The sequence below is a fragment of the Bison bison genome, unplaced genomic scaffold, assembly GCF_000754665.1.
Source record: "Bison bison bison isolate TAMUID 2011002044 unplaced genomic scaffold, Bison_UMD1.0 scf7180017864160, whole genome shotgun sequence".
Classification (NCBI taxonomy): domain Eukaryota; kingdom Metazoa; phylum Chordata; class Mammalia; order Artiodactyla; family Bovidae; genus Bison; species Bison bison.
In genome coordinates, this window is record NW_011494732.1 from 8506592 (window position 1) to 8521330 (window position 14739).

General features: G+C 44.6%; 1 protein-coding gene across 1 annotated transcript in view; it reads right to left on the reverse strand.

The window, feature by feature from the left end:
- The window catches only part of ATXN2 (ataxin 2), a 120024-nt gene extending 117373 nt beyond the window's left edge, over window positions 1–2651 (reverse strand). Inside the window, exon 1 of the mRNA XM_010841430.1 lies at window positions 2415–2651. Coding sequence (XP_010839732.1) covers window positions 2415–2651 — 237 coding nt within the window. The remainder of the gene's footprint in view (window positions 1–2414) is intronic.
- Between the last annotated feature and the right edge of the window lie 12088 nt (window positions 2652–14739).

A 14739-nucleotide genomic window follows, 5' to 3' on the forward strand; every position in this document is an offset into this window, starting at 1 on the left:
TGTCACGAACCTCCATCCATAGTTCATCAGGCACTCTGTCTGTCAGATCTAGTCCCTTAAATCTATTTCTCACTTCCACTGTATAATCATAAGGGATTTGATTGAAGTCATACCTGAATGGTCTAGTGGTTTTCCCTACTTTCTTCAATTTAAGTCTGAATTTGGCAATAAGGAGTTCATGATCTGAGCCATAGTCAGCTCTCAGTCTTTTTTTTTTGCTGACTGTGTAGAGCTTCTCCATCTTTGGCTGCAAAGAATATAATCAGTCTGATTTCGGTGTTGACCATCTGGGGTGTCCGTGTGTAGAGTCTTCTCTTGTGTTGTTGGAAGAGGGTGTTTGCTATGACCAGTGCGTTCTCTTGGCAAAACACTATTAGCCTTTTCCCTGCTTCATTCCGTACTCTAAGGCCAAATTTGCCTGTTATTCCAGGTGTTTCTTGACTTCCTACTTTTGCATTCCAGTCCCCTATAATGAAAAGAACATCTTTTTTGGGTGTTAGTTCTAAAAGGTCTTGTAGGTCTTCATAGAACCGTTCAACTTCAGCTTCTTCAGCGTTACTGGCTGGGGCATAGGCTTGGATTACCATGCATCCGTAAAACATCACCTCAATCCAGATGTGAACATATTCACCAACCTTTAAAGTTTTCTTGTGCCCTTTGTAATCTATCCCACAGCCCATATATTACTTTTTTTTTTAAGTGAAAAAATTAGAAATAACAGCCCAAATGTCCATCAATGGATGAGTGGATAGACACAATGCGGTCTATCCATATAATAGAATAATATTCAGTCTTTAAAAGGGAGAAGTTCTGACACATGGATGAATTTTTTTTAATTTATTAAGGTATAATTGGTTTATTATATGTTTGAAGTGTACAGCATAGTGCTTCACAATTTTAAAGGTCATACTCCGTTTATAGTTACTATGAAGTACCAGCTGTATTCCTTGTGCTGTACAATATATCTTTGTAGCTTATTTATTTTATATGTTAGTCAACAGGGATGAATCTTGAGGGCATCATGCTAACTGCAAGAAGACAGACCCCAAGGGACAAACACTGTGTGATTCCACTTATGTGAAATGAATAAAGCAGTCAGATTCACAGAGGCAGAAAGCAGAATGGTGGGACTTCCCTGATGGTCCAGTGGTTAAGAATCTGCCTTGCAGTGCAGGGGATTCAGGTTCAGTCCTCGGTTGGGGAAGATCCCACGTGCTTCAGAGCAACTAAGACCGTGCACCCCTGCGACTGAGCCCGTGTCCTCTGAAGCCCGTGTGCCACAACCAGAGAGCCTGTGCGCTGTAACAAAAGTCCCTCATGCCGCAACTAAGACCTGACACAGCCAAAGAAAGAAATATTAAAAAAAAAAACATAGAATGGTGGTTGCCAGGCGCTAAGAAGATCAGGAAATGGGGAATTAGAGTTCAGTGTGTGCAGAGTTTCTATTTGGGGTGATGAAAAATTTGGGGAAATAGTCATGATGGTTGTACAAAACTTTGCATGTAATTAATGCCAATGAACTCTACACTTAAGTGGTTAAAAATGGAAGTTTTACTAAACACTTTTTTTTTTTTTTTACTAAACACTTTATCACAATTTTTAAAGTAGCAATAAATAATGAACTACTGTCAGAAGGCCTTGGGGCTGAGAGAATATGGGAAATGCTCTTAGATTATTACACAAACCCCAAGGGGTTCAAAGTCAAAGTTCAGTAGCCAGCTCATTCGCAGGAAAATTCTTTGTGCTTGTAAGTGTCCACTTTTGTAATAGACGGTCTGCCTGTGTTGCATCTACATCCCGCCATCTCTAATCCACCGAGGGGCATCCCCAGTGCTCTGTAAGTCCTCTTCAGGCAATTAACATGTTGCAGTACCTCTCATCTCCACAAAGGCAATCCTCTCTTGACCACTCCCTTCCAGCCACCACCTCCTTTGTGCCTACACTGCTCTTCACTGGGTGAACAGTTGTCTGCCCCTCTCACCCCTTCCTCCATTCCCCTTTTTTCTGAGCCCCACCGCTTCAAAGAAATGCTTTCACCAAGCATTTGGTGAAATGGCTGCTGCACTGCAAAAGCCAACGGCCGATTCTCACGCATCATCTGACTGGACTTACCAGCAGTTTTGTCCCAGTTGATCACTGCCTCCTTCTGGAGACACTTTGGTCACCAGGCTCCTTGGCCTTGACTCTCATGTGATCCTCTCGATCCCTCACTGGTGGCTCCTGCTCCATCCCTTTCAGGAGTCCTTCCTCCCCTCCCTGACCCCTCAGCATGGACACACCCTCGGTTCAGCCCCCACACTCCCTCGATCATATCTCATCCAATCACTCTCAAGGCCTCAGGTACCACAAAGCCCCTGTAGATTCCCATGTTGTTTCCTCCAGCCCTGACTCCTCCTGAGCTCTGGGCTGCCTACCTGACATCTCCCGCTGAGATTCCTAATGGATTTCTCACACTCAGCATGTTGCCAGAGCTCAGCCCCAGTTCCCCCACCTCCTGAAACTCTGCCTCCAATCTTCAGCTGCTCAGACATACCATCACCACCACCAACAGTGGACCGTCCTTGGCTCCTCTTTTCCTCACTCCCCGTCTCCAATGCATCAGTAGATCCTCTGGCTCCTTCTTCAGGGCCTGCTATTTCTTCCACCTCCATCACTCACATCCTAATCCAAGCCACCATTGTCTCTCATCCTTGTGGTTGCTGGGGTCTCCTGACGTGTTTACTTGCTTCCACTTCTGTTAACTCTATTTTCCAAATAATGTCCAGAGCAATACTTTAAAAACCCAAGCCATGGTGTGTGGCTCCCCTGCCAAAAATGTTCAATTGGCTCCCACGTCAGAGTAAATGCCACATGGTTCACCTTCACTTCCAAGGTCTCCAGTATCCAGGCATTCACTACCTCCTCCATCTTCCGCTCCTTCCACTCTTCCTCTTGCTCACCCCAGCCCAGACACTCTGGCCTCCTTGAGTGTCTTCCAAAGTGCCAAGGTCACCCCTGCCTTGGCATGTGCCTCTCCCTCTGGTTGGAATGCCCTTCCCTTGGGTATACACGTGGCTAAGCCCTTCATTCAGATCTTTGACCTCATTTTGGCTTCTTCTTACTGGAGAAGTCTTCCCTGAGCACCTGTTATATACAGTTGCACCTGCCTCATCACTCTGTACCCCCTTAACCTGCTACAGTGTTCTTCATACCACTTATCACTACTAAATATATATTAGGTCGTTTCTTTATCTTTTGCTGCCTCCCGCTAGAAAGTAAGCCCAGCAAGGGCAGGAACTTTCCTGCATCCATTTCCAGACCCTGGAATACTGCCTGACACTTTCCAGATGCTCAACAAATATTTTAGCGAGTTAATGAATGCTTAAATTATGGATTTTAAATGCAGTTATGTGTGTGGTGTGTATATGTGGGTTGTGCTTTTTGAATGCACTCCCAGAGAACCAGAGAAATGCTTGAGGTTTAAAAAAAAAAGTATATTTCTGTATCTATATCTACATCCATCTATCTGTCTGTATAAATACAGAGAACACAGAGAGATTAATGGAAATGGACCCAGATACAGCTATACCTGTATCTGCATCTATGTCTATAGCTATCCATATTTATATAGATAAGCAGATAAATATATACTTTAGATACATCTGAGTCCATTTTCATTAAACTCTTCTGATCATGGTCAAATTAGTACAAAAACATGTAACAGGTTGGCTTCTGGATTTTTTTTCTGCTTTGTTCAGTTGTAACAAGATCACAGTTCTTTCCACTTTTCTGATAGTATTTAGGAACCTGGTTCAGAATTGTCAGTATAGGTTTCCACTGTTTCTTTTGTTGGTTTTGTTTTTAAGTACACTGCAGTGAATTTAATCTTATAAGGGAATTTATTAAGCTATTTCCAACCTCAAATTATTCAAAACCCAAGTTTTATTGGAATGGATGAAAAATAGAAGTCTTGGTTTTTCTTCCTTGCATTTTTTTTCTTTTCAGAAAATGAAATGCAAGATTTTGACCCTGTTGAAATAGATAATTAGGAAATTGATCATCATGCATGGATGCTCAGTTGTATCCAACTCTTTGTGACCCCTGGACTGTAGCCCGCCAGGCTCCTCTGTCCATGGGATTTCCCAGGCAAGAATACTGGAGTGGGTTGCCATTTTCTGCTCCAGGGGATTTCCCAACCCAGGAATCAAATCCGTATTTCCTGAGTCTCTTGCACTGCAAGCAGATTCTTTACCACCTGAGCCATGCTGCTAAGTTGCTTCAGTCGTGTCCGAGTCTGTGCGACCCCATAGACGGCAGCCCCCCAGGCTCTCCTGTCCCTGGGATTCTCCAGGCAAGAACACTGGAGTGGGTTGCCATTTCCTTCTCCAATGCATGATAGTGAAAAGTGAAAGTGAAGTCGCTCAGTCATGTCCGACTCTTCACTACCCCATGGACTGTAGCCTACCAGGCTCCTCTGTCCATGGGATTTTCCAGGCAAGAGTACTGGAGTGGGGTACCATCACTTCTAAAATCCATCTCGTCACTCTGCACTCACTAAGGTGACCACATTCAAAACAATGGAAAATGACAAGCATTGGCAAGGATATGGAGAAATTGGGACCCTTGTTCATTGCTAAGAATTGGTAAGAATCTAAGTGGTGGAGCTGTTTTAGAAAGTAAGAATCTAAGTGGTGGAGCTGTTTTAGAAAACAGCTTGACAGTTCCTCAAAACATTAAACATAGAAGTACCATATGATCCAGCAATTTTGTTCCTAGGTATAACCCCCCAAAATTGAAAACAGGTACTCAAAATAATATGTATTCATGCATGTTCATAACAGCACTCTTCACAATAACCAAAAGGTAGAAACATCTCAAAAGTCCATAATTGGGTGAATGGATAAACAAAATGTAATATCCATTCAATGGAATATTATTCTGTTATTAAAAACAATGAAGTTCTGATACATACCACCATGAATGAACCTCAAAAACATCATTCTAGGGAAAGAACTGAGACACAAAAGGCCGTAGACTGTATGATTCCACATGTATGAAATGCCCAGAATAGACAGACCCATAAGGACAGAAAGCGGATTGGTGACTGCCAGGGACTGGGCGGGACGGAAGGTTGGGTGGGGGGTGACAGCTAATGGGCACTGGGTTTTCTTTTGAGATAACAAATATGGTTTAGAATGAGACAGAGGTGGAAGTTTTACAGCATTATACATGTACTAAATGCCACTCAACAGACTTCCCTGGTGGTCCAGTGGTTACGACTCTGAGCTACTACTGCGTGGGTTCTCTCCCTGGCTGGGGAACTATGATCCCTGCACAGAGCATGGTGTGGCCAAAAAAAAGGTTAATTTTATGTTTTGTGAATTTCACTTCAATTAAAAAAAAAAACAAACCTATCTTGGCTTCATGTTAGATCCTTTAATTTGCATAACCTTGACTTTCATTATGAAATAGTTAGCATTTTTGCAAAGACCTAGGATGAAAAGGATTACATGTCTCTGTAGAGAACACAAATTACAACATTTCTAGGGCAGAGGGGACAAAACAGAGTTCCAAGTCAGAAAGGAAACTCCATTCATCTTATTCTCCTTCTCCTTCTGATAAATATATACTACTAAAGAATCTGGGACTTAATTAAGTATTAAATATAGCTCCTCTTTCTTTGAAACATCTTCCCTTCCTATCACAGTTGCTTACCCCCATGGGACTGCCTACAACACTCACTGTTGGTTCCTCACCAGCATCTATTCTTTCCTTTCTCCCAGATTTCATTCAGGCATCTCCCTTCCCCCACATAGCTCTGAGCCTCCAGGAAGTTGTCCTCAACCCCAGAAGTGATTAATCTTACAATAATCCATTCCCCTTACCAGCCACTGGCTCAAATATAACCATGTGACCCAAATCTCTTGAATGATATATCAGGGGAAAGCTTACCAATGATAGTATAGTGGTTTAAAAAATTTGTCTACATACTCTCTGACATGCCTCCCTTAAGTGGAGCTTAGTTCTAGTCCCCTTGTAACTGGGCTGGACCTAGTGACAGACTTCAAGGATGTGATGAAAATGATGATATGTCACTTTCAAGATTTAGTTATTTAAAAGACTGCAGCTTCTATCTTGAGTTGTCTGTTCTTCAGACAACTTACTTGGTGGAAAGCCAGCTGCCATGGCAAGAGGGCACTCAGAAAACTTGTGGAGATACCCACATGGGAAGGAACCAAAGCCTCCTGCAACAGCCAGTGAGAAACTGAGGCCAACAAGCATGTGAGTGAGCTTGAGAACAGGTGTCACTCCAGTGCAGTACAACTCACACACCTTCCCTATTGAAGGCAGGATTCGCTTTTAAGTGGCACAGAAATCCAGAACAAACTGGCGTTTGTTGTTCAGATGCTAAGTCACATCCAACTCTTTGCAACCCCATGGACTGCAGCACACCAGGCATCCCTGTCCTTCACTGTCTCTCGGAATTTGCTCAAACTCATGTCCATTATCCAATCATCTCATTCTCTCCTTCTCCTGCCCTCAATCTTCCCCAGCATCAGGGTCTTTTCCAGTGAATCAGCTGTTTGCCTCAGGTGGCCAAAGTATTGGAGCTTCAGCTTCAGCATCAGTCCTTCCAATGAATACTCAAGGTTGATTTCCTTTAGGGTTGACTGGTTTGATCTCCTTGTTGTCCAAGGGACTCTCAAGAGTCTTCTCCAGCATCACGATTTGAAAGCATCCATTCTTTGGTGCTCAGCCTCTTTACGGTCCAACTCTCACATCTGTACAAGACTACTGGAAAAACCATAGCTTTGACTATATGGACCTTTAGACTTGGGGTCCCAAACAGTGTCACTGGGACTTAGTCCCTCTCCATTTCTCAGCTCTGTTATCATCTGTGTTGACTCCACTCCCAGGCAGGTCCTCTTTCCATGGTAGCAAAGATGACCCCTTGTAGATCCAGGTTTTCACTCTGACCAGCTTGGCAATCCCTGAAGACAGGATTCTAGCAAAAGTCCTGGGGCTGAGATTCCTTAAAAAACTAGGAATAAAACCATGATATGACCCAGCAATCCTACTCCTAGGCATATACCCTGAGGAAACCAAAATTGAAAAAGACACATGTATCCCAGTATTCATTGCAGCACTATTTACAATAGCTAGAACATAAAAGCAACCTAGATGTCCATCGACAGATTAATGGATAAAGAAGTTGTGGTACATATACACAATGGAATATTATTCACCCATAAAAAGGAATGCATTTGAGTCAGTTCTAATGAGGTGGATGAACCTAAAACCTCTTATACAAAGTGAACTAAGTCAGAGAAAGATAAATATCATATTCTAACTCATATATATGGAATCTTGAAAAAGGTACTGAAGAATTTATATACAGGGCAGCAATGGAGAAACAGACATAGCGAATAGACTTATGGACGTGGGGAGAGGGGAAGTGACAGTGAGATGTATGGAAAGAGTAACATGGAAACTTACATTACCACATGTAAAATAGATAGCCAATGGGAATTTGCTGTATGGCTCAGAAAACTCAAACGGGCTGTATATCAACCTAGAGGTGTGGGATGGGGAGGGAGATGGCAGGGAGGTTCACAAGGGAGGGGATATATGTATGCCTATGGCTGATTCACGTTGAAGTTTGACAGAAAACAACTAGATTCTGTAAAGCTATTATCCTTCAATAAAAAAATTAATTAAAAAAGTCCTGGGGCCAATGCTTATCAGGCAGAACTGAGTCACGTGTTCTTTCATGAACCTATCACTGTGGCTGGGAGATTAGAACATCCTGACTGGCCAGGCCTGAGTCACATGACTACTTCGAGAGTAGGAGCAGGCTATGGATGAAGAAGTGAGGGAAATACAGTTCCCCAAAGGAAAACTGCACTTAGGAGAAGAAAGTGAAAGCAACATATCTCCACCTAACTTTTTACATCTCTTGCTGCTTCCTGTAAACATGTCCAAGTCTCCTCCAACCTACAAACACGACAAAACATTCTCATCTCCCTTGAGCTTCTGCAGATCACTCTCCTTCCTCTGGTTGCCAGAATTCTAGTCTACATGGCCTGCTCCACTTCCTGACCTTTTGTACCCTCCTCAGTCCTGGATAACCAGGCCTCCAGCCCTGCCAGTCCACTCAAAGGGCTCCAGTGGCCATCAATGCCCCAATACCTAGTGTAGTGGCCTTCCTTCTGTCCCTATACTTCTTGGCCTCTTGCCTACGCGCTATACCACTGACCACCATTTCCTGTTCCCCTGATAAGAGTGGTTTCTGGACATCTACCCAACTGGGCCTCTTCTGACCTCTCAGGATCTTCGTTTCCTGTTTCTTTCACTCCTGCCCAACTGCCACTGTTATCCAGGCTCTGTCTTAAGCCTTCACGTCATCTCACATCTACATTCTCTTTCGGGCATTCTTTTTTACACCCACTGTGGTTGTTGTTCAGTCGCTTAATTGTGTCTGCCTCTTTGTGACCCCATGGACTGCAGCACGCCCGGCTTCCCTGTTCTTCACCATCTCCCGGAGCTTGCTCAAACTCATGTCCATTGAGTCAGTGATGCCATCCAACCATCTCGTCTTCTGTCATCCCCTTCTCCTCCCGCCTTCAATGTTTCCCAGCATCAGGATCTTTTCCAATGAGTGAGCTCTTCTCATCAGGTGGCCAAAGTATTGGAGCTTCAGTTTCAGCATCAGTCCTTCCAAAGAACATTCAGGGTTGATATCCTTTAGGGTTGACTGGTTTGATCTCCTTGCAGTCCAGGGGACTCTCAAGAGTCTTCTCTAACACCACAGTTTTATACCCATGGCTCTGGCCACACATGTACAGTGAAGAATCCCCAAATCTTTCCTGCTCTGAGCTCAGGGCTCATCCCATCAGCTGCCTGCCACTCATTTCCACTAGAATTGCTACAGAACCTTCAGACCTGCAAGTCCTTGGCCAGCATCACTTCATTCCCAAGTCCAGGTTGCCTGGGTTGAATGCTAGTTTTACTCTTTGATAGCCAGGTGATCATGGACAAATTATTTCATTTTTCTTTATTATGTATTTTTGACCCCACTATGTGGCATGTGGGATCTAGTTCCCTGACCAGGGATCTAACCCATGCCCCCTGGATGGGAAGCATCAGTCTTAGCCACTGGACCACTGAGAGGGAGCTCCTCACTCTTGAATTTCTTAGCTACCTCATCTATAAAATGGAGATGATAACAGTCCCTAACAAATAAGGTGACTTACACAGGTTCAGAGAGTTAGATTGTGGACATCTTTGAGGGCCCACTACTCTACATGTCACCCAAACACATGGCACCCCTGCTCTATGCAGCTGGGCATCCCCTGCTGTTCTCAGGATCTACCAGGCACTTCCTTCCCTCTGTTCCTTTGCTCTCTGCTGAAGGACCCCAGCCTATCCCTTTCCCCTGCCAGTCTGTGCACTTTAATGTCAAGGCTTGTCTCAAATTGCACTTCTTTTTTGTAGCTTCTCTTCACCCCCAAACCAAGTAGAATGAAGCACACCCTTTTTTTCCTGTCTCCAGAGCATAGCATTTTATGACAGTGAATCACAGTAGCTGGTTTACATTATCAGATCACTTGTTTGATCACTTGATCTGATCACCTGAAGTCTTTGAAGACTTTGATCATTTTTATTGCCCCAGACTCCTAACACATAACTTGTGGCATTTAATGGAGTGCAAAAAATAATATTTGCTGAATCCAACAACTGCTAGTGAAATGCATTAAGATTTCTTAAGTTCCAGTTTGTAGAGGGTTGGCTTTATGATGGATGTCAGCTGTTTCATCTACCCAGTGGACATTCCTGACCCTTTGTTTGCATAACAGCTCCCAGCCTGCCTTCCTTTGGGAAACTCCCTTTCCCCACACAAGGTGGTGACAAGGGCCCACAGACCACAGCACCCTGGCACATGGAATAGGTCTGGCCAGTCAGAGCCAGAGTGGTCATTGCAGATAGGGGCGTGTGGTCCAGCCTGGGCTAAAGAGAATGAAATCCTGGGATTTTTCATGGAGGCTAGAGAGAGAAGGCGCCCAAGAGTTGGTGTGGGCAGCGCCTGGGGCTCTCTGGGGCCCTGGGGCTCCCATCCCCCTCCACCTGGAAGAAACCCAACTGCAGGCAGAAAGTTCTGGGCAGTTAGTGAGATGGTAGTTGTGGAACAACAGTCCCCAAGGTCCACCCCTGAACTTGGCCTTGGGCTTCCCTGGTGGCTCTGATGGTAAAGAATCTGCCTGCAGTGTGGAAGACCTGGGTTCAATCCTTGGGTTGGGAATATCCCCTGGAGAAGGGAATGGCAACCCATTCCAGTATTCTTGCCTGGAGAATTCCATGGACAGAGGAACCTGGTAGGCTACAGTCCATGGGGTCACAAAGAGTCGGACACGACTGAGCAACTAATGCTTTTCAATGCTGGTTTTACCTCTGTAAGGCGTCATGATGTAACACTCCTTATGCTATGGAAACCCAGGAAGGTGACTTCTCACTCCCTGAAGTGCCAGGCATCTCCTCCTTCCAGCTCTCCTGCCCTACTTTTGCGGAGGCGATACCGATGATACTGACAGGGTTAGCATTCAGAAGTCTGGAAAGCAGAGATGAGGAGAGAAAGTAGTGAATTCATCTCCCTGACAAATACTTTATGATCATCTGTGATGTGAGGGAAGGCCCTGAAGTGGCACTTCGGGGCACTGTATATTAATCAAGACTCTTTCAGTGACAGGAAATCAAGAGGACCTGGATTGAGAGAATAGATAAATAAGGGAATGGAATTTATTGGCTTATGTAACTGCGAAGTCCAGGAGTAGGGCTGACTTCAGGCACAGCTAATCCAGAGGCTCAGACAGTGACATCAGGGACTGGCCCCCCCAACCCCCGCCTTTGCTTTTTTCTGCATTGATTTTATTCTCATGTGGTCTCTTTCCACATGGGAGAAAAGATGGTCACCACCAGCCCAAAATGTATTTATTACCAGCAAAGAAGGAATGTGTGATATATACAGGGCAATAAGTTTAGACAGAGAGTTGGAGACTCTTATCTATTAGAAAGGCATTTGTCTATAAGTAATAGAACACCCTACTAGTGAGACTTACAAGGTCAAAGTTGTTTATTGCATGTATTAGCTGTCTAAAGATAAGTAATTCCAAGGTTGGTTCTCCCTGCATGCTAGGGGCCCAGGTTCTTTCTCTCTTTCTGCTCTGCCATCCTCAGCATGTCAGCAACATTGTCCCTCTGGGTCACAAACTGGCTGCTGTGAAACCAAGTGTCATATCCTCACACAGAGGCATTCTCAGAAGGAAGGAAGGAAAGAAGGAAGAGGGCAGGAGCAAAAACAGCTTTCTCATTTTCATGCTTTTCATTTCAGAGGGTAAAATCTTTTCCAGAAATCTCTGGCAAATTTCCTTCTCCATCTCACTGGCCAAAATCAAGTCCCATGACCATCTCTGACCAATCTCTTGCACAAGGGAATAGGATTGATACCATCAACTAGGAGCAATCATGATTCATCTCTTTGCTAAGAGAGCAGTACAGTTATCCAGATATTCACCTTGTTTGAGTTTCTGGGCTGGAGAGGCCTCCCCCCAATCTTGGGAGGTAAATCATGATTGTCCTCAAGGAGTTTGGGGGAGTCTCTTGGGAGGGCTTCTGCACCAGTTCTTTGGTGAGGTTGTTGAGCTGCTCATTAACCAATCCAGAACTTGACCTGCCTCCATCCTTGTTTTGTGAAATAATTAATCTCTTATTGTGTAAGCCATTTTGAGTTGAGATTCTATTACTTGTAGCTGGAGGCATCCTCATTCTCCTGTAACTCAGATAGAATTTGCTCAAGACAACACTTTCCACACTGGTCTTAGAGCTCCACAGAGGGTGCAGGGTAGGCAAGGTCCATCTCAACCAAGGCCTTGTCCCCACAGCCTATCCATGCCCAGTTATCCTGCCCTCTTCTGAATCCCGCGGCATTTCTGTGCCTTCTTCTTATTGCCCTTCCCAATTCATCTTCTTTTGAAAAAATATTTAGTTTTTATTTTTATTTATTTGGCTGCCTTGGGTCTTAGTTGCAACATATGGGATCTAGTTCCCTGAACAGGGATTGAACGTGCACCCCCTGCATTGGGAGCACAGTCTTAGCCACTGGACAACCAGGGAAGTCCCCTACTTGTGTATTTTAAAAGAGAAAGCTCTTACTATTGTTTTATAGCACTTAGAATACATAATTGTAAATAGGATAAGTAGAAATAAGTGGAGATGTGAGTTACATAACAAAAATTGGTATTGAATCTCTCAAATTGAATTTGACTTGTGATAATATAAAAGAAATAAAGTTGGATATAGAATAAACAACAAGGTCCTATTGTATAATATTGCACTGCTGCTGCTGCCAAGTCGCTTCAGTCGGGTCCGACTCTGTGCGACCCCAGAGACGGCAGCCCACCAGACTCCCCCGTCCCTGGGATTCTCCAGGCAAGAACACTGGAGTGGGTTGCCATTTTCTTCTCTAAGGCATGAAGGTGAAAAGTGAAAGTGAGGGAACTATATTTAATACCTCGAGATAAACCATAATGGAAAAGTATTAAAAAATGCATATATGTATAAATCACTTTGCTGAACAGCAGAAATTAACACACCATGGTAAATCAACTATATTTCAATTAGAAAAAAAAAAAACAGAAAAAGCTTTTGGAAGACATTTGTACACACATCAGTCTATACCTACCAAATTAACACTGCTTTATATCCCTCAGTAGTTTATAAAAATCTTGTTCTAGGTTTTCTCTCTCTCCTATTTATTCTGTAATAAATCGAAGCCACAAATTAAGCTGATCCCTCCAGAATTTAAAGTTTCCAGTTAGCCTGTTTATGCCTGTCTGACTGTGCCTTTGGGGGCAGTAACTGAGTCTACACGCTCAAAGAAAGGACTCCTCAGGGTCTAGATAGTTTTGTTCCAGAAGCAACTTTTCCAGCTAGGGAAGCTCCATGTAAATGAACTGAGATGTCAGCTTACTTGCTTGGTGTGGCCTGGGCCCTGAGCCCCCTGAATGAAGAGGGCCACGAGAGGCAATTTCCCAGAGTCTGCCCTTGGGTGGAATGGGGGGAAGTACTGGTGAAGTTTTCTCTCTCCTTTATCAGCTTTGGCTCAGGCCCGGCCTGAGTGGGAGAGAGCCAGAGAGAAGTCAGACAGTTCCATGAGGAGAGGGCAAGGCTTGCAGAGGGTGGGCGGACAGAACTACAGTCCTCACACAAAAGTAGTCTTAAGCCAATACTCTGCTCTTTTCCCAAGGCAACCACAAAACAGGAATTGGGGGCCATGTCCTTTGTCCCCAGTTTCCAACATTAGGGGAGCAGTGGAGAGGAGTGGCAAGGAGCCCAGATTTGGGGGTCAAACAGTGCTGAAATGGGGAGCTGCCCTTGTCAGGTGTATCAGCTATGTCACCTCATGTCAATGCTGAAATGTCCGCCGCTGAGCCCTGGTTTCCTGATTTGTAAAATGGGGTAACTACCTACTTTACAGGCGCGTGCTGAGTACATGGAAAGCACCCGACACAGCAACTGTAATTTGGTACATGGTTTGGAATTCAACAAATGCGAGCTTGCCTTGGAAACAAACACCTCAGCAAAGACAGGACTTTCTTCCGCTTCTGATTCTTGGCAAGAGCAAAGTGACTCTGTCAGCTCTGGGTCCTACCAAAGAAAACAGATTTGGGGTCTGCCCCTCTGGATTTCTACTTGGGGTAACCAGGGCTGGAAAAGAGGTCTCTCAGAGGGGTGTTGTTTTAGTTTAATGTTTTTTTTTTTCTACCATAATTCATTTTTTAATTTTTTTTTTAAACTTTACAATGTTTTAGGTTTTTCCCTGTCTACTTGGGTTCACAGGAGCCAACAATAATCCAATCAGGATTCTTTGACATTAATTACCTCCCTTTGTACAAGAATATTATCTCAGCAGGTGAAAAGTGTTTGAACAGAGTTCACCAAAAAGGCAGCCCTTTGCTGAGGACTGCATGGTGTGGGTCATCTTTGGGGGATTATTCTGTTTCTGAAAAGCAGCAGGATGTCTTTATTTACATAAAACTGTGAGAGGCCGTGGGATTGCAGGGAGAGGAGATCCCGGCATACAGGAGGAAAAGGAGCAGGAGAGAGCCTTCGCCTGACTCTGATCAAACAGAGCCAGGAATCTAGCCAAACAGAAAGTGCAGGATTGGCAGCGACCGAGCAATCCTGCAGAGACTTTTAGGAAAGATTCTGGGCCACAGCACGGGGCCTCCTAAGCTGGGCCAGGAGAATCTGGCGGCAGCCCCCGGCCCCGGGCCTGTTCCCACGTAATTGAAGTTGAATGTGCTGGGGGTGGGGAGGGCTGCCGAAGGCTGCAGAAATCTGTGTCCGCAGTTGGCCCTGTTTGGGATCAAAGCCAGTCAGTGTTGATTTTGCACAGCATAGAAACAAATGCAACCGAAAGGCTGTTTTCCTGGGGCGTGCGTTTCGAAAGCAGGCTTTTCATTTGTTTCCCCAAGGACAGGTGGAGTGGGGAGGTGGGGGAGTCATGACGTGGCTCTTCTGTTGCGGTCACTTTGGCGAGCGGTTTTGGGCTCAGAGTTTCCAAGCATGCATAAACTAATCAGGATGTGTGAGTGGACACGGCTACGATGAGGGCTAGATTCTTCACAAAAGATAATTCCAGGAGAATGCTGCTGCAGGACCCGCTGGCTTTGTGCGATAAGTTCCAATTTGCTGTCCGCTGGA